Source organism: Rhinatrema bivittatum, chromosome 14 (genome assembly GCF_901001135.1).
Source record: "Rhinatrema bivittatum chromosome 14, aRhiBiv1.1, whole genome shotgun sequence".
Classification (NCBI taxonomy): domain Eukaryota; kingdom Metazoa; phylum Chordata; class Amphibia; order Gymnophiona; family Rhinatrematidae; genus Rhinatrema; species Rhinatrema bivittatum.
In genome coordinates, this window is record NC_042628.1 from 21,159,232 (window position 1) to 21,181,487 (window position 22,256).

Consider the following 22,256-nt stretch of genomic DNA (forward strand, 5'->3'; position numbering starts at 1 on the left):
ATCTGCCGCCATCTTGTGTGTTTCTGTCTCAGAATCTTCTCCCGTCTTGTTGTAGGAGAATTTTTTGAAATCTATCGGGGTTTTTTTTTTTGGCGGTCATACTCTGGGGGATTTCCTGTACAGATTGTGATGGGTTTTGTTCCAAAGCGCTAAGATGGCCGCTGTTTTCACCCAAAAATAGCTCTGGTAGAAGAGGAGCTCCGCTCCTAAGCGTCCAGCATGGGAAGTGATGTCACTTCCTCCCAACCTAACTAATTTTTGAATGTTTTGTCCATTCCTGCAGCTGCGACAAACAATATGGATGAGGGTATAGAAGGTGATTCAGACTCTTTCCACGCCTGAATTCATATTCCGACATCACCGATGAGAACCCTCCCACTGAGACCTAAATGGTCGAGGACATGCAGCCCGAACAACTTTGGATGCTGACCCTGCAGGAGGACACCCTTGAAACACAGCCAGTGGAGGAGGTTGGCATGCCCATCTGCCTAAATGAGCTTGCCAACATGGTGACCAACCTAATAGAACATCAGCAAGGTCACAACGCTGCTGTTGGAGGGGTGGACGGAGTCCAATCGGTCCTCCGGCAGATGCAGTGGGAGAATCTAGAGTTCCAAGACATCACGGCACTGGTGGGAAGACTGGTTCTGGTTGTGGCGACCTTAAGCCAAGTCTTCACATCAGCAAAACCACAGTGACAGTTTGTCTTCTCAATAAATTAGTTCCCTGTTTTTCCAAGGCTGCAATGTCTCATTTTTACAGTGCTTACGAGATGTCTATTTCTTTACCTTCTCATGCTTTATTAAAGGTGGGAAGCCTGCTAATAAAAGCACAGGAGATACTGGTACAACTCACCTCTTCCCCCAAACCCTAGACATCGCCACTGATACCCCCTGCCTGGTATCTTCATGTACCCTCTCCCCATTTTGTGAAATTATCCTTATCCTCTCCTCTAACTTCTTCCCACTATCATATTTTTCCCCTTGCACATTACAGGGACAGCACTGGAGGCCGGTGCTGGTCATAATAGTGGAGAGCCAACACAAGCATGAAGTGTATGAATCATATATTTCAAAGATAAAACTATCAAAATTATTTACAAATGTGATGGGGGCACTGTTTGCCACGAGGCAAGATGGCAGTCTAATCCTGCAGCTCCCAAAAACCTCCACCTCAATTACCTGATTTTGCGCATAATGCAAGCTTAAAAAGGTTTGCCAGGATAGAATCCGGCACGTCTTTAAGGTGGCCTGATGACTGCTAGGAATAAAGCAACGGATTTACAGAAATTCATTCACCAGTGGCGGATGAACTGAAAAACAGGGCCCGACGTCTGACTGCATGGCGGGAGAAAGGAAGGCACAGAAGCAGAAGCCCTGTTTTTTATCACCGCAACCTACAATGGATCCTGCACAGAGCCTGTCTGAATTGCCAACTAAATTGCTCTTGAGAGAGTGGTTTGTGAGCTTACATTCGAGATGAAGCAACACAAGGATGATTCATTAGCTTCCTTTTCAGAGCTCTGCGAAGATTGTGTCTCTGGGGCACAGGGTCGATGAACTTGATATAAGAATGGACAGCCACAACTCAGCAATCACTACCCTGATGCAGAAAACAGAGGAAACACAACCGGAGTTGCACACGCTTTCCGAAAAGCTAGAAGATATGGAAAATCTGTCACGGGGCCTCAACATAAGACTTCATGGGATACCAGAAACCACCGAGTTCGCAGACAGCATGGCCACCTCGAAGGCGTTCTGTGCTTTCATCGCTCAACCCACACCCGGGAGCATACCGGGCGAAGAAAACTAGGTCCGTACCATTAAAATTGAACGTGCGCACCGGGTCTTAGGGGGCCTGCAGAGACAATAGACCGTGGGATATTATTCTAAACTTCCACAGCTTTACCCAGAAAGAAAGCATTTTGGCAATAGCACGGAAGAAGAGAATGGGAGTTGAACACCTTTGAAGTCTCCGTATTTCAGGACCTCGCCGTGAGCACCTTAAAAAAAAAAAAAAATGAATAGGTATGAGCCGAGGGCTGTGGCAGAGGTGCTACGCCTGAAATATATCAAATATCTGTGGAACTTTCCCTTTGCTCTGTCATTTCAACATGAGGGCAAGATGTACCAGATAAAGAATGAGGGAGGCCATGGTAGCTTTCCAGCAAGCCAGCCTAGACCTTGCCTTACCAGCACAGAACGTCGGATCCATTAAACCCAGGGTCGCACCAGCTCCCAAATGGCAACGGGTCGAGAGGCCCAAGCGACGTGCAGCTAACAAACCTTCACCGCTGCAAGAAAGCATGGCTGATCAGGGTTGACTTGGACTCTCTCCTCTCATGCTTTATATCTTAGTCAGCAAAAGCAGAAATCAGATTGACTCGACTACTATAAGGAAGGAATTTAATGACGGTTCAGCGTTTGATAATCCACGAAGAACCGGTAATGGGTGATGTTTAATTCTTAATGTTTGAATTTCAGTTGAGGAGGTGCAAGGAGGGACAGGATGGGGGCCTTATTGTCTTGTACACTGTGTTCCCCTAGGCTGGAATCAGAGGTGGGAAAGCGAATCAAAGGGAAGGGGCTTTACCCTATGGAAAAAAGGTGGGAAATGATTGTAAATCTATGGTACCACGGGGTGTCATATTTCACAGTATCCAGATCTGATTCCAGGTTGGAAGGTAAATATCAAGCAATTGGAAAAGCTTCTGTTTCTGGTTTATCTTGCTAGCATAAAATCGTAAGCAATGATTTGCTTTGCCACTTAAGGTAAAAGGTCTTAATACCTATAGGAAGCGTTATTTGGTCCTGAGAGACCTGAAAAGATTGAACATCGCCGTAGCCTTCATCAAGAGAGACATTCGAAAGAGGTATGAACACTTGCTTTCATTTAGGGAATTTCCACATGTCTATTTAGTAGCGGCAGATAAATCTAATAAATACGCTGGGATGGGCATCTTGATACCCTCGGCAGTCATATTTGACACACTAAAGCAAATTAGACATCAAAGGCAGATATGTGTTTCTCAAGATTAAAATGGGTAAGGATATATTTTCCTTATTGTCAATTTATGCGCCCACGCAGGACCAGATGACCTTTTTTCCAATGATTGAAAAACTACTAGATAAGCATGGGGAGGGTCACATAATATGGGGAGGGGATTTCAACCTTACAATCAACAGAGATGGATAATTCCTATCAAAGTACTAAGAGCTGGGGGGAAGGAGAGGAGAGCCGACTGCAGCTGGGACCCAGAGGTGAGTGCTATTTGCCAAGAGTGTAAAAAGACACTAACTCCTCGTCAAGGGAGGAAGGGGGCATGGCCTAAGAACACGCCCCCTGGTGACATCACATCCAGGTACCCCGTAACACCATAAAAGAAGGGACCTGCGGTGCGCTGCTGAAGCCGCGCATGAAAGGGGCGCACCTCTGGTAAATTTTTCTTTGGAAGTTTACTCTGGGGAGGAAGCGTAAAACCAAAAACTGGACCTCTTCAACAACTCCCGTGTCAAGGAAAGGACCCATGGACAACCATATTATTCATATGGCTGAGTTCAGTGCGATGGGCAAGATAGAAGGTAACTCCCCTTTAGGGGTTACCTTAAGCCCCAGGTCAGGTCAACCCCCGTTACAACCTTAAAGAGAAGGAAATGGTGAAATCTTAACAACCGAAAATCCCCGAGTGGAGTCCCTGGGTTTTTCAGAAGGGGCTACCACTGAAGGAAATAGGCTATTAGTAATTTAGAAGGGAGAAATGATGTAGCTAGTAACAATCTAGTTTCCTGTCCAATGATATTGCCAGATTTAACTGATGAGGTTGATGAAGGTAATGTAGAACCAGAAAATGTTACTCTTGCTGATGTTTGGAAATTGTCAGCAAAAATAGATAAACTAAATCTGTAATACAAGCACATGAATTCTCTCTTCAAGTAACGGCAAAGTTTGAAGATCTTGATAGTAGAGTAATTAACATCTCAACCACCTGTTCTATGCTAAGCCCTCAAGTAAATACTATCTATACCACCAATACCTCATTTATAAAAGATAATTTAATGCTGCATAATCAGATTGAGTTACTAGAGAACGAGTTAAGGTCTTTCAATTTAAGAATATTAAACTTTCCAAAGACCAGATTATTGCCAGCTGTTGAATTATTTAATAAATATGTTACTGAGATTTTATCCTTTGAGATCGATAATGTTAAGATTACTACCTGATAATCTCCTTTTCCTTAGTGTAGACAGATGGACTCAGAACGAATGGGTATAGTATCTGCGTGCTAGCAGTTGGAGACTGATCGGACGTCAGCACGGGGTATATATACCCCCACAGGAAGCGTAGCAACTTAGTAATCTTCCTTGCAAAAGCTGTTATGGATGTGTGTACTGATGCTCAGTGAAAAGTGAAACAGGATTCCCCTGACCGATTGATAGTAGCTGGAGACCGCCAGCATTCCCAACCGGAAGGCGTTAACACCTGGTAGAGTGTACGCTCATATGGAAACAGATGACATGGCTTACCTTGATTCGGTGAAACCCATGTACACAGGCAGCTGGGCGGGATGCTGAGTCCATCTGTCTACATTAAGGAAAAGGAGATTATCAGGTAGTAATCTCAGCATTTCCTGGCGTGTAGCCAGATGGACTCAGAACGAATGGGATGTACAAAAGCTTTACTCCCAGCCTGGGCGGGAGGCTGCCTGAGGACCATGTAGTACCGCCCTCGCAAATGCTGCGTCCTCCCTGGCCAGGACATCCAGACTGTAGAATCTGGAGAAGGTATGGAGGGAGGACCATGTCGCCGCTTTACATATTTCTGCAGGCGACAGCATCCTGGATTCCGCCCAGGATGCTGCTTGTGCTCTGGTAGAATGAGCCTTGACTTGAAGAGGTGGAGACTTCCCAGCCTTCACATAAGCTGCTCCGATAACTTCTTAATCTGGCGGGCGATGGTGGGCCGCAAGGCCACTTCACCTTGCTTTTTCCCGCTGTGCAGGACGAACAGATGGTCCGTCTTTCGTAGTTCTTGTGTGACTTCCAGATATCTGGGCAGTAATCTGCCAATGTCGAGATGGCGCAATACACGCCCTTCTTCAGATTTCTTCAAACCCGCCGTAGTAGGCAAGGATATGGTTTGGTTAAGATGAAACTGTGAAACCACTTTAGGTAGAAAGGAGGGAACCGGGCGAAGATGGATAGCCTCAGGAGTGATTCGGAGAAACGGATCCAGACAGGACAGTGCCTGTAGCAAGAACACCATCTTCAAGGTTAGAGAACGGAGAGACAGGCCCCGAAGGGGTCTGAAGGTGGATCCCGCGAGGAAATCCAAAACAAGGTTGAGGTTCCATAAGGGCACAGGCCACTTCAGTGGCGGACGAATATGCTTGACTCCTTGCAGGAAGCGAGAAACATCTGGGTGCTTGGCGATGGTCTTGCCATCCCTCCTGGGGCCATAGCAAGACAGCGCAGCCACCTGAACCTTGGAGCTGAGGGAGAGACCCTTCTGAAGGCCATCCTGCAGGAAATCCAACACAACAGGGATTGTGGTCGAATGTGGATTGGTGCCATGAGTGTCGCACCATGCTTCGAATACTCTCCAGATCCTTACGTAGGTGAGGGATGTGGAAAACTTGCGAGCTCGGAGGAGTGTATCACAGGCTCCGAGTAACCTCTTTTCTTCAGTCTAGCCCTCTCAATGGCCAGACCGTAAGAGAATTGAGCTGGATCCTCGTGGGAGGATGGGACCTTGACGTAGAAGGTCCCGGAGAGGAGGCAGGGGAAGGGGCTCCCCTGCCAGTAATCTTCTCATGTCTGCCTACCAGGGTCTTCTTGGCCAATCTGGTGCCACTAGAAGAACTAGGCCCCGGTGTTTCTGAATCTTGTGGATGATGGCACCCAGCAGATGCCACGGAGGAAAGGCTTAGAGCAGAGTCCCTGGAGGCCACGGCTGAACCAGGGCATCAATTCTGTGGGAGAACGGATCGCGCTTGCGGCTGAAGTATCTGGGTACTTGAGCATTGGACTTGTCCGCCAGTAAATCCATGTCCGGAATCCCCCAGTGATCCACAATCATCTGGAAGGCTGTGAGTGACAGCTGCCCCTCTCCCGGATTTAGACGTTCTCTGCTGAGGAAGTCTGCCGTGGTGTTGTCCTTCCCGGCAATGTGGACAGCGGAGATGTCCTGAAGATTCGCCTCTGCCCAAACCATCAGTGGGGCGATCTCCAGAGATACTTGTCGGCTTCTGGTTCCGCCCTGACGGTTGATGTCAGACAACACCACCACGGTGGCATACATCACTCTGACTGCTCTGTTCTTCAGTTGGTGAGCAAATCGAAGACATGCCAATCTGACTGCCCGAGCCTCTAGACGGTTGATGTTCCACGCTGACTCTTCTCCGCGCCACTGCCCCTGTGCGGTGAGTCCTTCGCAGTGTGCTCCCCAGCCGCTCAGGCTGGCATCTGTGGTGAGCAGAGTCCACGTGGGTGATGACATCCGCGACCCCCTGCTCATGTGGTTGGACTGCAACCACCACCGCAACTGGGTCCGTATTCTGGCTGGCAGAGGAAGGTGCGTGGAATAGTTCCACAAGCGGGGGCTCCAGCAAGAGAGTAGGGAGTGTTGTAGAGGTCTCATATGGGCCCTTGCCCAAGGTACCACTTCCAGGGTGGATGCCATGAGACCGAGAACTTGCAGATAATCCCAAGCTATGGGCCAACTGGCTTCCCTCAAGTACTGATACGCTTCTGAAGTTTCAACCTTCTTTTGGCAGTGAAACTGACTGTCTGCCTGGGTGTCGAACTGTACCCCCAGGTATTCCAGTGACTGGGAAGGCTGTAGGCAACTCTTGCTGAGGTTGATTACCTAGCCCAAGCTTTCCAGAAGGGCGATCACTCTGTCGGTTGTCTGAAGGCTCTCCTCTCGAGATTTTGCCCTGATCAGCCAGTCGTCTAGGTAGGGATGGACCAGAATTCCTTCCCGTCTGAGTGCCGCTGCTACCACTACGACCACCTTGGTGAAGGTCTGCGGTGACATGGCCAACCCGAAGGGCAGAGCCCGAAATTGGAAGTGGCGTCCTAGAACCTTGATGCGTAGGTAGCGCTGATGATCCGGATGGATCGGGATATGCAGGTAAGCTTCCGATAAGTCTAATGCCGTGAGGAATTCTCCTGGCTGTACGGCGGTCTTGACGGAGTGCAGAGTTTCCATGCGAAACCTCGGGACCCGTAAGTATCGGTTGATGGACTTGAGATCTAGTACAGGCCGAAAGGTGCCCCCTTTCCTGGGTACCATGAAATAAATGGAATAGTGTCCAGAATTCACTTCCCAGGCAGGTACTGGGATGATGGCTTTTCAAGGACAGGAGCCTCGCCAAGGTAGCTTCCAATGCTGCCTTCTTGTGTATGGGACATGACGATTCCACAAACTTGTCTGGAGGGAGATTATGAAAGTCCAGATAATATCCCTCTCTGATAAGGGCGAGGACCCACTGGTCTGACGTGATCTTGACCCATCTGGGGTAGAAGAGTGTTAACCTGCCCCCTATGGCTCGGTCCCCAGATGAATCGGCGAATTCTCATTGGGAGGAGCGGCCGGGACCAGAGCCCAGGCCTGCTCCCCTCTTGCGCTGCTTGGTCCGAAAGGACTGATTCCTGGTCTGAGGACGTGGTGCCTGGTAGCGACTCCTATAGGGAACAAAGCGCTGTGAACTCCTGCCCCTGGAGGGCCTTGGAAAGGTGCGCTGGCCCCTTCTGAACCGATCTTCCGGCAGTCTAGGCACTGGAGAGGCACCCCATGTACTGGCCAGTTTATCAAGGTCGCTGCCAAATAGGTAAGAGCCCTTAAAGGGCAATCTGGTGAGGCGTGTCTTTGAAGGCGCATCAGCCGACCATCTCCGGATCCAGAGCTGCCTCCTGGCGGCTACGGAGGATGTGATCCCCTTAGCTGTTGTACGGACTAGGTCTGATGCAGCATCCGTGAGGAACGAAAGAGCTGACTCCCATGTCCGCTGCTGGAGCGTTGTTCCTAACCTGTGACAAACAGGAACGTGTCACCACTGTGCAGCAGGTCGCAATCCGCAAAGATAGAACTGCCACCTCAAAGGTCTGCTTCAGAATGGCGTCCAGTCGCCGGTCATGAGGCTCCTTGAGGGCCGTCCCCCCTTCGACTGGAATGGTAGTGCGCTTGACCACAGCGCTAATCAAGGTGTCCACCTGAGGGCACGCCAGCAGGTCCTGTATAGCCGGTGCCAATGGGTACATGCCCGTCAGGGCCGGGCCCCCTTTGAAGGAAGCCGCTGGTGCCGCCCATTCTAAATCCATCAGTTGTTGTGCTGCTTGCAAGAATGGAAAATGGCGGGCTGTAGGACGAAGACCTTCCAGCAGGGGGTTCTGCGCAGAGGGTACCGTAGCGCTGGGACCTGTAATATCCAACTCCGCCAGACACTGAGACACCAGGTCTGAGAGATCCTCCTTAGGGAAGAACCGCCTCATGGTTCTATATGGCTCAATCCCTGGGGGAAGTTCCCCCTCATCCGGTGAAACCTCCTCGTCTGACTGGTCTGGACTGTCCAGCAGCGGGAGGACCCGCTCACGATAAGGGCGTGAGGGTCCAGGAACTGGATCTGCCGGAGCCGCCACCACCGCAGGAACAGGAACCGCAGGGCCTGGACGAGAAGCCGTTTGCATCTGTACATAGGCATGAATCCCCTTAAAGAGATCCACCCAGGAAATTGAAGCAGCCTCTAATCTCCGGGGTACAAGATCCCCCGGGATTCCCGATTGGTCGAGACTGACCGCTAAATCCGGGGTAGCCCCTGGGGAACTGTCAGCAAATCGTGGCTGAGACTGGTCCTGGCCCAAGGGTCCCACGGCCTCCTCACATTGGGCACATAGAGTCTGGCTCTTCACTATGCGTGGCTCGAAGCTGGCATGCAGAGCAGAGGCCGAGGGCTTTAATGCTGGAGGCAGGAGGCGCCCCCGCTGAAGATGCTGAGGCGGTCTGTTCCATTGAATAATATGAGACAGCAATATGCACTGAATACACCAGGCGCACAATAATAATATGCGACAGCAATATGTGCTTAACACAGCAGGTGCTTAATAATATGCGGCAGCAATATGCGCTCAATATGCCATATGCGGGCAATAATACACGCTCAATTGTATACAATATGCTCTTAGCAAGAAGCGGTTAGCAATACATGCTCAATATTTTTCAGTATGCTGTCAGCAATACACACTCAATGTCATTCAATATGCTCTCAGCACGTAGCGGTTAGCAATACACGCTCAAAGGTATTCAACATGCGCTCAGTAATAAGCGGGCAGCAATATACGCACAATAAGTAATAGAATATGCGCTTAGTCATAGATCTGCACCTATCTCGGGTGCACAATACCTGAACAAGGCCACAAAATGGCGCCCTCCGCGGCGTGCCACGCCGCAGATCCTCGATTCCTCGGAGACCAGAAGTAAAAGCCGTACACCTTACCTGATCCTCGGCGCTTCCCGGCTGGAACCCGGGCGGTCTCCGGCTGCGGGGGAAGAGAGCAAGTACCTTCACCTCTGCGTTTGAGGATATGCACCCGCTGCCTCGTCCACGCCGGGACCGAGGCGCCTCGTAAGCCTCACCCGAGGGCTGTGTCCCTGCCGCGATTCGGCCACCGGATCGAGGACTTAAACCTCTGGGGGATCACGGAAATCACCCCGGGAAACTCTACTGGGGGAGGGACCTTAGGGTATCACCGCAGGAGTGCGGGGTTCGATGCTGTAGATGTAGAAAAGAAAAAGTAGATTTGGAAAACACGCAGGCTCTCCAAACTGCTTTGGAGACGGAAATTACTAAGTTGCTATGCTTCCTGTGGGGGTATATATACCCCGTGCTGACGTCAGATCCGTCTCCAACTGCTAGCACGCGGATACTATACCCATTCATTCTGAGTCCATCTGGCTACACGCCAGGAAAAATACCAATTTTATCTAGGTTATACTATTTACCTGCTAGAAAAATTACTCCAGTACAAGAGGGGGGGTTGGACACTTTGAATAGTCCTGGAATCTCCACTTTCTTGGAGGATTCCATAGACAATATTCATACCAGAGCCACTTTGTTGGTTTATTTTTCTTTAAGGAAGGATAAAGAAAGATTCTTTTCTAAATATTTTCAAGTTAAAGATTTCAATTTTTGTGGACATAAAGTCCAAATCTTTCCAGACGTTTCATATGCTACACAAGCACGTAGGAAACAATTTCTTAATTTGAGGAAACAGGCTCTTGATTTTGGAGCCAGTTATTTCCTAAAATTTCCTTGTAAATGCCTAATAACCTTCCAAAATAATAAGTTTATTTTCACTGACCCCACCTACTTGGAGCGATTCTTAAAGGATAAATCTCAGAAAGAAGAGTTCAGTTAAGGAGTTAGGGTTGTATAAAGCAGTGGTTCTCAACCTGTCTGGACACACCTGACAGATGGTTCTCACATGCGTGAGAACCATCGTCACAGGGCTAGATGTAAATGTACAGTTTGCATCCACGGGAACCCCCCTGATCCACAATAATGGATGTAAAGCAGAATTATGACATTCCCCATTCAACTCACTCTACAAAAAGATATTCTGGTTCTGGTGTCATCTCAGTAACAGCAACTCAAACTCCTACTTTCAGGCTCAATAGCCCTACTTATGAAAAGACAGCAGTTTACCACCAATGCATGTCCTCTTGAGAAAACGCAACAAATAAGACTGATAAAACACTTACATGCTAGTAAAATATCTCTGTAACAGACACAGAACAGACCTAACATACTCCCAGGATCTGTAGTAATGCACAAACTAATCCACACAGTTACACCTGTATTATGGAATACACTCAAACAGGAGCAACCCTATCTATGAAAAGGCAACACTACAAATATTAAATCAGGCCCTAAAAACCAATACACCTCTTATTAGGAAAACAGAACTAGCAAGCAGCTATAGATCCCCACACAGAAATAATTGTAAAACTATACTAATAAGCAGAATAAATGTTTCACAACAACTATGAACAGAACATCCAACAATTAAAAACTCATAAAAACTATTAAAAATTCTCCAACCACCAATAAAATATTTCAAAAAAAGCAGACACATCACATAATAAATAATTAAAATGGCAGTCAATCAAGAAAAATAAACTTAAAAAGCCACCTTTACTTACCCCCTCCAGCAGCTCTCCTACTCCTCTTCCATGCAGGCTGTAGCACACACCAGAAGCAGCAGTAGTGGCTAAGCTCTATACTCATGGTCCTCTTCCTTAGGGCCCATGTCACACACACACACACACACCATACCAGTCATGCCCCCATGACCAGTTTCTGTCTCTCACACACCAATCATCTCCCAGTCTTTGACAAACACACCAGTCACCTTCCTGAACAGTCTCATGCCACACACAGGCTTCCCACTCCCGTGTTCCACTTACATATATGGGCTTCTCACTCAATCACTTTCTCACATACTCACCAGTCTCACTCCCATGCTTGTTCTCTCCACATGCACAGGCTTCTCATTCCCATAATCACTTTCTTTCTCACACATACCAGTCACCTGATCTCTCATGCATATACACACACACATAGGCTTCCCACTCTCATGTTCTCTTTCAGATATACAGGCTTCTCACTCCCATGCTGTGTCACACACAGGTTTCTCACTCCCATGCCCACTCTTCACCTACACAGGCTTCTCATTCCCATAATCACTTTCTCTGTTACACACACAGTCTCTCTCTCATTTCCATGCTCGCTCTCCATGTGCACAGGCTTCTCATTCCCTGAATCACATTCTCTCTCTCTCATTCACATACACACCAGTCACCTTACCAACCAATCTCTCTCATATACATGCACACACACAGGCTTCCCACTCCCATGCTTTCTTTCACATACACCCCCACAACACCAGGCTTCTTACTCCCATGCTTTCTCACATACCCAGATTTCTCACTTCCATGCTTTTTCTCTCACACACACACATCCCTGACTGTCTCACACTCACATACACATCAGTCATCTCCTTGAGCAGTCACTTTCATTGTCTCACATATACACATACATCAGCTCTGACCAGTTTCTCTCACACACACACATACTCTCGATCAAATATATTCTCTCACTTACACACAGGCTGGCTGCTTCTCTCTGTCACTCACTTCCTCTCTCCCCCCCCCCCCTAACCCCACAAACTGTAGCTGCTCCTCCTCCTCCAGCCCCTGCAGGCCAAGAAGGAAGAATTCCATCGATCGCGGGAGGCTCATGCTGCTCTCTCCTTTCCCGATTACCGTCTGCTGCAATACCTTGGGGGCCGATGCTGCAGCGGCCGCTGCTAGTTTATCACGCGGCATGGCCTCTCTTCCTGCACACCGCGTATCACTTCCTGTTCCGGGTCCGGGGGGGGGGGAATGCAGGCGCGGGAAGAAGAAAAGGCCAGCCGCGGATGCCACAGCTTTTTTTTTGCACCGCTGCCGTTCCCGCTGGGCTTGAGTGTGCTGATAGCCCGGCGGCAACAGGGAAGAAAGAGCAGCGGGAGGGACCGGGAGCCACGCAACACCCCTGCCGGTGCTTGGGGTCACACTGGGGTGTCGCGACACACCGGTTGAGAACCACTGGTATAAAGTATTAATGACAATGCAAGCAGTCAGGACCCTCTCCTTCCCACCCTTGATGTGGACTAGGATCGTTATGACAAATTGTGTAATGCTTAATATGATATTATTGTTTCCTTACTTTTCTTGATTATTGCATTTGTGGAAAAAATGTTATAATTTAATAAAATATAAATTAAAAAAAAAAAAAGTACTAAGAGCAAAAGCCCCCATGGGGAAAAAAAAGCAAGATCTGTCACAAGCTCTATTATGAAGGACTGGTATTTAGTGGAACATAAGAACATAAGAACATGCCATACTGGGTCAGACCAAGGGTCCATCAAGCCCAGCATCCTGTTTCCAACAGTGGCCAATCCAGGCCATAAGAACCTGGCAAGTACCCAAAAACTAAGTCTATTCCATGTAAGCATTACTAATGGCAGTGGCTATTCTCTAAGTGAACTTAATAGCAGGTAATGGACTTCTCCTCCAAGAACTTATCCAACCCTTTTTTAAACACAGCTATACTAACTGCACTAACCACATCCTCTGGCAACAAATTCCAGAGTTTAATTGTGCGTTGAGTAAAAAAGAACTCTCTCAGATTAGTTTTAAATGTGCCCCATGCTAACTTCATGGAGTGCCCCCTAGTCTTTCTACTATCCAAAAGAGTAAATAACCGATTCACATGGATATGGCACCAACGTAATCTCTCCTCCAGAGCATGCACATTTTACTCCAAACCACGTAACTTGTATTCCCGCATAGATTTTTTTTTTTTTAGTGGACACCTGCTTGGTCTCTAAAGTCACACAGAGTGAGATAGATTCGATTAACTGGTCTGACCATGGCATTGTATGGGTAGACATCTCGGTCCAGGGTGGTCGTGGAGGACATTCATTTTGGCGGCTTGATACTTCTCTGCTCAAACAAAAGGCCTTTGTCCAGAAATTAGCAGATAGTCTAAAAGAATATTAAGCCTGTTGCTGCATTATGTTACTTGTAAACCGAGGTGATGTTCTGAACGTGCTGCAGTATATAAAAATACTTATAAATAAAATCACATTAATAACCACTTGCCAACCTCAGCAAATTGTATATGGGAATGTTCTAAAGCGGTAATTAGGGGACATTGTATAGCAAAAGCGGCAGCTGATAAGGAAGAGGAAAGTAGCCACCTCATATTATTAAAAGAAATTAATGCCCTTTCAAAGCGGCATTAGACTCAGTCGGAACATATTTAAAAGCAAGTAACAAAGGCTTGATTTAAATTGAACATATTAAATGAAAGTCAAGTTGCCCATCATTTAGAGCAGACTAAGCAAATTTATTTCGAGGGAAGTGATAAGGCCAGCAAACTGCTGGCCTTATCACTTATCACTGCCAGCTAAAGGCACACATATCTCAAAGTATAGTTCCAAAAATAAAAGCTTCTAGTGATACAACCACTATGGACCCTACAGAAATCAGGAGATGCTTTACGGACTTTTATGCTTCCCTATATAGCTCAAATAATTTGATCCATGATTCAGATATCAAAAATTATCTGGCTACTGTGGAGTTCCCCCATGTTAACCCCAGGTCAGCAACAAGCTCTAGACCACCCCATATTAGCTAGGAAGTCAGTATGGCAATTAAATCACTTAAAAATGGCAAATCGCCTGGTTTAGACGGACTACCTGGGGAATACTATAAAGCGCTCCCAGAGATTTTGGCTACTCACTTAATGGAACTGTTTAATCACGTCCGAGAAGGCGGCTCCTTTTTCGCCCAATCCAATACAGCCGGGCAGGGACCCTACCTTGTGTGGGTCATATAGGCAGATAATCCCTCATCAATCAAGACCTAAAGCTTTTAGCTAGAATATTAGCGCTCCGGTTGAACAAATACTTATCCTCTCTAGTACACTTCGATCAGGTGGGTTTCGTGCCTCAGCACATGGTGGCAGATAAAGTGAGGAAGATTCTTGACTTTGCCCACCATACTATTTATTTATTTCTAATTTTTATATACCGAAGTTCTTGTAGGGACTACAAATCACTCCGGTTTACATAAAACGAAGAACTGCTCAACAGAGAGCGGAGCTTTACATGGAACCGTATAACATATGGAACAGTATAAATGGTTGACAATTTAACATAGTGCTAAATAAAGTAATAATAGTTTAACTGGTAATAAAGAAATATAATATTTTATATAAGAAGTATAACTATTTAACGTAGCAATAAATATAAATATAAGCAATGCCTGATATATGAAATAAAGTGCATTTTTCAGCTCAAAGATAATTGTCCATATAGCAGCTGCGCTACTCTATAGATACAGAGAACACCTTCGACATGGTCCACTGGCCTTTTTGTTTGAAACACTGATCAAAATGAATTTTGGCCCATTCTTTTTAGAATGGATCTACCAGTTATATAACCAACCCCAAGCTATGGTTAAGGTGAATGGGAGATATGGGGATAGGTTTGCGATTGGCAGAGGTACCCGACAGGGTTGCCTGCTCTCCCCAATATTATTTGCCTTATTTTTGGAGCCCTTTGCAACCAGGATCCGGAAGTCATCCTCCATCTTGGGGATTCAATTGGGGAACCGCAGCTTTAAATTGTCACTTTTTGCAGATGACATCCTGTTTACCCTAGCATGCCCTACCCACTCTTTGACAAGGGTACAATCAGAATTAAAAGCAGCGTGTCTGGGTTCAACGTGAATCTGGAAAATCTGAGTTACTGAGTATAAATCTGTCTAACAATCTCATAACTCATTAAAATATTTGGGAATTCACCTCAATGCAAATCTGGAGGATCTTTATAAACCTTAATTATGTTCCCCTCTCGAGAGCCACAGATAAAGATCTAGATAAGTGGTATAAAGGCCCATTTACGTGGATGGGGCGGGTCACGATCATCATAAAGAAAGTCCTACCCCGGTATCTATACCTATTTACTACACTTCCCATATTCTTGTCGTCAGCCCTTCTCTGTAAAACGCAAAAGAAAATTTTTGACTATCTTGCACAGCAGGCCTCCTAGGGTGGCCAGACGCACCTTACATCAAGATACACGGAGGTTTGGGAGTACCAGATTTCCAAGCGTAGAAAGCAGCCGCACAAATGAAAGCAGTAATAGATATGGCAAGGGTACATGCTCCCAAACAATGGGTCACTTCCATGGCAGCCGCGCCAAACATGGAAACACACATTGCTTATCCTGGTCTTTAAGGACCACATTTCAGGTTTGGGACAAATGGAAAGGCAAAGTGGCTGGGAATCACACCTTTTACTATAAAACATTTGTATAATAACAAAGTTTGCTATTGGCTATCAGAGACATTTCAAGATTGGCAACTGGCAGGCATCACCACTACAGGCCACTTACTTCAGGGAGGCGAATTATGACAATGGGGAGGAGGGATAGCCTAGTGGTTAGAGCAGTGGACTATGAACCAGGAGACCAAGGTTCAAGTCCTGCTGTCGCTCCTTGTGACCTTGGGCAAGCCACTTTACCCTCCATTGCCTCAGGTACAAAACTTAGATTGTAAGCCCTCTGGGGATAGAGAAATACAGTACCTGAATGTAAACCGGTGTGATGTCTCGATTGAGATGAATGTCGGCATATAAAAAATAAAATGGTGAATGAATGGAAAAAGGGAGGTGGTGGGGATGGAGGGCAGGGAATGGGGATATTTCCCGGGGTGACGAGGAGAAGCATCACTGGGGGGGTGGCGGGGGCCCACTTGGCGGGGGCTGGGTCAGGGCCAGCGGCGATCCAGCTCCTGCCATTGCTGACAGAAGCTGGATTATCTGCTGCTGGCCCTGCACCAGCTCTGCCAAATGGGCCCCTAGGAGCCCCTCCAGTGCCTCCACCCTGCGGTCCAGCTGACCAATCAGTGCCCAGACAGCATCCAGGCGTTCCTCGATTGAGGAAGGCCTAGATGCTGTCTCTTGCTCCTGGACCGCGGATGGAGCATCACTGGAGGGCTCCTCGTCCTCGTCACGCTGGGGAATGGGCAGGGAATGGGGCGGGCCTTCTGGCTCCTCGACGGTCACGGTCTCCTCCTCCTCCTCTGCGGCGGCCATGGCCTCCTCTGCAGCCAAGTCTGAAATCAGTAATAGCAAAAGATGTTGGGGGAACAGAAAGACGGAAGGAAGGAAAGATGTTTGGATAATACACAACAGATATAAACAAACCTTATCTTCACAACAATTGTAATGATGGGAAGCCCAGTAAATGGACAAGCGTGCGCATGAACATGAATATTAGTTTAGGTGGTGTAATAATAGTCTGTAATTCCTGATATACTCACCAGCCGGCTGCCTACGTCTCTGGGGGAGGGCCAGGAGCCCCTCCTCCTCCGACCTGGCCCTCTTCATTGCCTCCACCTGGGGACAGAAATAAAAAAAATGCAAACATTACTGTATACACGACAGTATTTAATGCTGGGCCTGCACCTCCCACCCATCCTACAATTCAAGCTATCGAGGGAGGCCTCCCCCATACGCAGGGAGGGGAGGAATAAAAAGGAGAATACAATATACACTACATTCCCTGTATGTACCCGGATCAGTCCAGACTGTGGGTTGAGCCTCCTTTCCACCAGGTGGAGACAGACTAAAACTGAAAGGGTATCCTATATGAGGACAGAGCCTATCCTGGAGCCCTCAAGTATTTGTCTGTCTCCAGCAGGTGCATCAGCTCACCCTTAGGTCTCCTGATTTAGGCTATTCAGCCTTTTCTTCCTTATTGTGGCTCAAGCAAGTACTTCTTAGGCTCCTGATTGGCTTTCTCTCCGTTAAAAAAAAAAAAAAAAAATAGGAGTTAGTTTTCTTTTGTGCAGGAGACTGTCCCGTCTCCTGCTGGACACAGGGGGGGCTTCACCCCTTGTGCGGAGCATAACCTGAGTCCGTGAGTGCTTCCAGGTGTGGGGACAGAGGCTGGTGGTCCAGTTTTCATCTCTCTCCCCCCCTCCCCCCCCCCGGCTGCATGGGGAGCTTAGAGCTCCATTGCCGTGCTCAGTCTGAGTTGAAAAAAAAAAAAAAAAAAGTAGAACAGCAATATAAGAATTATTGATGGGCAAAGTTTTGATTTTTACTTTGTGGGATTTGAACCGGCAGCCAGGAGTCAGCAGGTTTCTCTCCCCTGCTTCACTTCTGCCGGCGGGCTGCCAATCACAGCTTTTTTTTTTTTTTTAACTTCTCTCTCAACCTGGCTCCTCTTCAGTGCGGATGCCGCGGCCAGCAGCCTGCCTCACTTGTGGGCAGCCCTCGAGGGGCTCTGCTCAGCCAGCCTGCCTGCCGGGTGAGGAAGGCCCCTCCTCAGCAGGACAGGCTAATTTCACCTGGGGATTGCTTCCCCAGCGCTTGGCCAGGCCGTTCCCGGGTCGGCAAAGCCCGGGAATGACAGCCATCTTTGATTTTCTGTAGCTCCAGTTTCGGAGCTGCCTGGGGCGCCGGATTTTTGTGCGTCTCGCCCGATTTGATCCAAGGCCCCCCAGGATGTGATCTGACACCCCCCCTCCCACCCCCCACTCTGGGAAATCCAGGGTCTGTTTTTTTATTCTGAATTTGTCCTCCTCCTGCACAGTTCTTTTTAGCTAGCTTACGGGAAGAGTAGCAAGGTTCCCCCCCCCCCCCTGCCATTCCCCTTATCATTTTGGTAGCCCTTCTCCATCACAATTATCTTTTTTGAGATGCGGCGACCAGAATTGTACACAGTATTCAAGGTGCGGCCTCACCATGGAGCGATACAGATGCATTATGACATTTTCCGTTTTATTCACCATTCCCTTTCTAATAATTCCCAACATTCTGTTTGCTTTTTTGACTGCCGCTCACTGAACCGACGATTTCAATGTGTTATCCACTATGACACCTAGATCTCTTTCTTGGGTTGTAGCACCTAATATGGAACCTAACATTGTGTAATTATAGCATGGGTTATTTTTCCCTATATGCATCACCTTGCATTTATCCACATTAAATTTCATCTGCCATTTTGATGCCCAATTTTCCAGTCTCACAAGGTCTTCCTGCAATTTATCATAATCTGCTTGTGATTTAACGACTCTGAACAATTTTGTATCTGCAAATTTGATTCTCACTCGTCATATTTCTTTCCAGATCATTTATAAATATATTGGAAAGAAAGGGTCCCAATACAGATCCCTGAGGCACTCCACTGAAAAAATTGTCCATTTAATCCTACTTTGTTTCCTGTCTTTTAGCCAATTTGTAATCCATGAAAAGACATCGCCACCTATCCCATGACTTTTTACTTTTCCTAGAAGCCTCTCATGAGGAACTTTGTCAAACGCCTTCTGAAAATCCAAGTATACTATATCTACTGGTTCACCCTTATCCACATGTTTATTAACTCCTTCAAAAAAGTAAACCCCCCACACACACACACATTCAAGCTACCATTCTAACCCACACGCACACATTCAAGCTCCCATTCTCACCACACATACACCCGTTCAAGTCCTCGCACAGCTTCTGCTCCCTCCCCAAGCAGGAAGATTGGTGCACCTCTCCTGCTGCTGTCAGCCTCCTGCTATCTTCGGGCCGTACGGCCCACCGATCTTCCTGCTTTTGGAGAGAGGAAGCAGAAACTGTGCGTGGCGCTTCCGCTCCCTCCCCAAACAGGAAGATTGGTGGACCCTACGGCAGCAGGAGAGGCCACGGGCTGCAGGTAGAGCCTAACCAGCCCACGGCCTGTCCTACCACCAGGTGTGCCGCTCCACAGCCGTGCAAATGCACATAATGCACACCTGGTCATGCTAGGCCTGGGTCCTCTCCACCATCCCAGGGATGGGATCCCACGATGGTCTTGCAGTTCCGGCACTCTTCTGATTCTAGTTCAGTGGGCCTGGGTCCAAATTGGGTGGGCAACTTCCCACCTAGGCCCACCCTTGGCTATGCCACTGCATAGGCCTCTAGAACCATGGCTGCAGCCACGAGACAAGCAAAAAATAAAAAAAAACCCAGAAATGACCAGAGAGCCTCGGTGGAAGCTCCCTGCTCCACCAGAACTACTGCGGGACGGGTGTTAATTGCAGTGCCTCCATGGGCCTGGGGCCGCTGCAAGCACCGCCAATGTCACATGACCGCCCTGACCGAAGCCCCAATAGGCCAATCCACCCCTGATACTGTGTACAATTCTGATCACCGCATCTCAAAAAAGATATAGTTGCGATGGAGAAGGTACAGAGAAGGGCAACCAAAATGAAAGTAGATGGAACAGCTCCCCTATGAGGAAATACTGAAGAGGTGAGGGCTGTTCAGCTTGGAGAAGAGACAGCTAAGGGGGGATATGATAGAGGTCTTTAAAAATCATGAGAGGTCTTGAACGAGTAGATGTGAATCGATTATTTACACTTTCCGATAATAGAAGGACTAGGGGACATTTTATGAAGTTAGCAAGTAGAACATTTAAGACTAATCAGAGAAAATTTTCACTCAACACGCAATTAAGCTCTGGAATTTGTGGCCAGAGGATGTGGTTAGTGCAGTTAGTGTAGCTGGGTTCAAAAAAGGTTTGGATAAGTTCTTGGAGGAGACGTCCATTAATGGCTATTAATCAAGTTTACTTAGGGAATAGCCACTGCTATTAATTGCATCAGTAGCATGGGATCTTCTTAGTGTTTGGGTAATTGCCAGGTTCTTGTGGCCTGATTTGGCCTCTGTTGGAAACAGGATGCTGGGCTTCATGGTCTCTTGGTCTGACTCAGCATGGCAATTTCTTATGTTCCAAAAGGACCCCAAAGCTCAGACTGTAAGCTCCCTGGGGATGGGATTTATATGAATTCTAATAATGCTGCAAACTGCCTGGGCATCCTTTGGTGGGTGGGTGAAAGAAAAAAAAACAAAACACTAAAGGAAGTCAATGCTGGGGGTATTTAACTCCTATTCCTGCAGAACTTCGGGGTTTTTAGTAATGACAAGAAATGCAGAACTGCAAATCCCAACGTACTTTGGAAAATGGATTTAATAGGACTGCGGGTGAAGTGGCCCAGTTTTATTGTAAACTTAGGACTAGCAGAAAAAAAAAACTGGATCTTCACGACAGATTCTCCTCAACCCCTCCCATCTGCTGCACCTGGTCTCGACCCCCACCCCCTGTCTCCATTCACCTGTGCGTCCCAGCTGCTAAATGTGCTAATTAGCTTTAACGGGCGCTTTCTTGGCCCCCCCATACTGAGCTGCCTCTTGCCCCCATAAACCTTCAGTGCTTCTTTATCATAGCTCCCCTGCCTTTTTCTTTTGTTTTTTGTTCTAGGCTGCTTAGCAGTTTCTTACTTTCGTACTTCTCCCACATCATCAATTGCAGCACCGGCTCTCTCTGCCTTCATTTCCCTCTAATTCACGAACAAGTGTACTTGCAGGGACAGGAAGTTTCCCAATTAGCTTGAGCTGAAAGTGAAGCTCATCCCCCATCTAAGTTAGTTACTTTCCCTTCCTCTTCCCCCCTTGTTGCACACACACACACCTGCAGTTTCCTACGTTTTCCTGCCAACCCTAGCAGGGAGACAGCAGCTCAAGGCCCGCTGCACAACATTATAGAAAAGGCCCCAAAACACAACCCCTGAAATGTGAGGAACGCTACACCAGCCACAGCTGCTTCTCAGGGTCACTCCCCATGAACCCTGAGAAGCCGAGTAACTACCAAACAGATTATGAGGTTTTCCCAGCAGGAAAGAGGAGATTCAGGGACAGAAATATCAGCAACACCAGAATACCAAAGAGTGCGGCTCGGCAGCATAAGCTCACCCTAAGCGAATGATCTTCTATAGTCCCTACCACCTCCTCCCCAACTCCCATCCAGGATGCCACCGCTCTCCCTTCTGGCCCAGTCCCGACCCCGGGTTGTAATTTGGACTCCCCCCACCCCCAAATCAAGAGGTAGCCACAAATGCCCCCCCCCCCCCCCCCCCGGGCATCCACCACCAACCAAAGAAGTGGCCCTCGTTGTGGAGACCAAGGGAGAGTTTGGGCACCCCCTAGCACCCAGCCCCGGTCCATGTGACAGGGTGCCGGGTCGAGGACTAGGTGGAAAGGGAGGGTAAAGCAAGGGCCCAGAGCGCCCGGCTCAGACTACAGCGGTGCACGAGATGTTTGCGGCAGGTGCATGCAGGAAGCTGAGGCAGCAGGGCCACAGGGGTCGGCGCCTGCTAATCGCTACCATAGGGGGGGGGGGGGGGGAAGTGAAAAATTTCAGTCATTTTGGATTGCATAAATAATTCCAGGGTGAGGGAAGGAACAGATAGATCAGATCATTCAGATCCCAATTAACATGAAAACATGAGGAGAGGACCGGCAGAAGCACAGAGCCTCTCAGTCCCAGATATTTACCACACTTCTTATTCTCTGCTGAGCTTTCAAACACCAGCGAATCCATCGCGGCTCCTCGTCTCCAACAGCCCCAGTTATACTTCCGTTTACCTTCTGCCTGCCCCCGCGGGCCAATGGGAAGCCTCCTCCCTGCTTCCTGCCCCCGCGGGCCAATGGGAAGCCTCCTCCCTGCTTCCTGCCCCCGCGGGCCAATGGGAAGTCTCCTCCCTTCTTCCTGCCCCCGCGGGCCAATGAGAAGCCTCCTCCCTTCTTCCTGCCCCCGGCGGGCCAATGGGAAGCC

General features: G+C 48.1%; 1 protein-coding gene across 1 annotated transcript in view; it reads right to left on the reverse strand.

Moving 5' to 3' along the window:
• Positions 1–22,055, reverse strand: part of LOC115075743 (mitochondrial fission regulator 1-like) — a 71,054-nt gene extending 48,999 nt beyond the window's left edge. The window contains exons 1-3 of the mRNA XM_029576441.1: positions 21,977–22,055; positions 16,933–17,008; positions 16,196–16,725 (exon numbers count right to left, since the gene is read on the reverse strand). Coding sequence (XP_029432301.1) covers positions 16,337–16,725; positions 16,933–16,999 — 456 coding nt within the window. The 5' untranslated portion in view covers positions 17,000–17,008; positions 21,977–22,055 and the 3' untranslated portion in view covers positions 16,196–16,336. The remainder of the gene's footprint in view (positions 1–16,195; positions 16,726–16,932; positions 17,009–21,976) is intronic.
• Between the last annotated feature and the right edge of the window lie 201 nt (positions 22,056–22,256).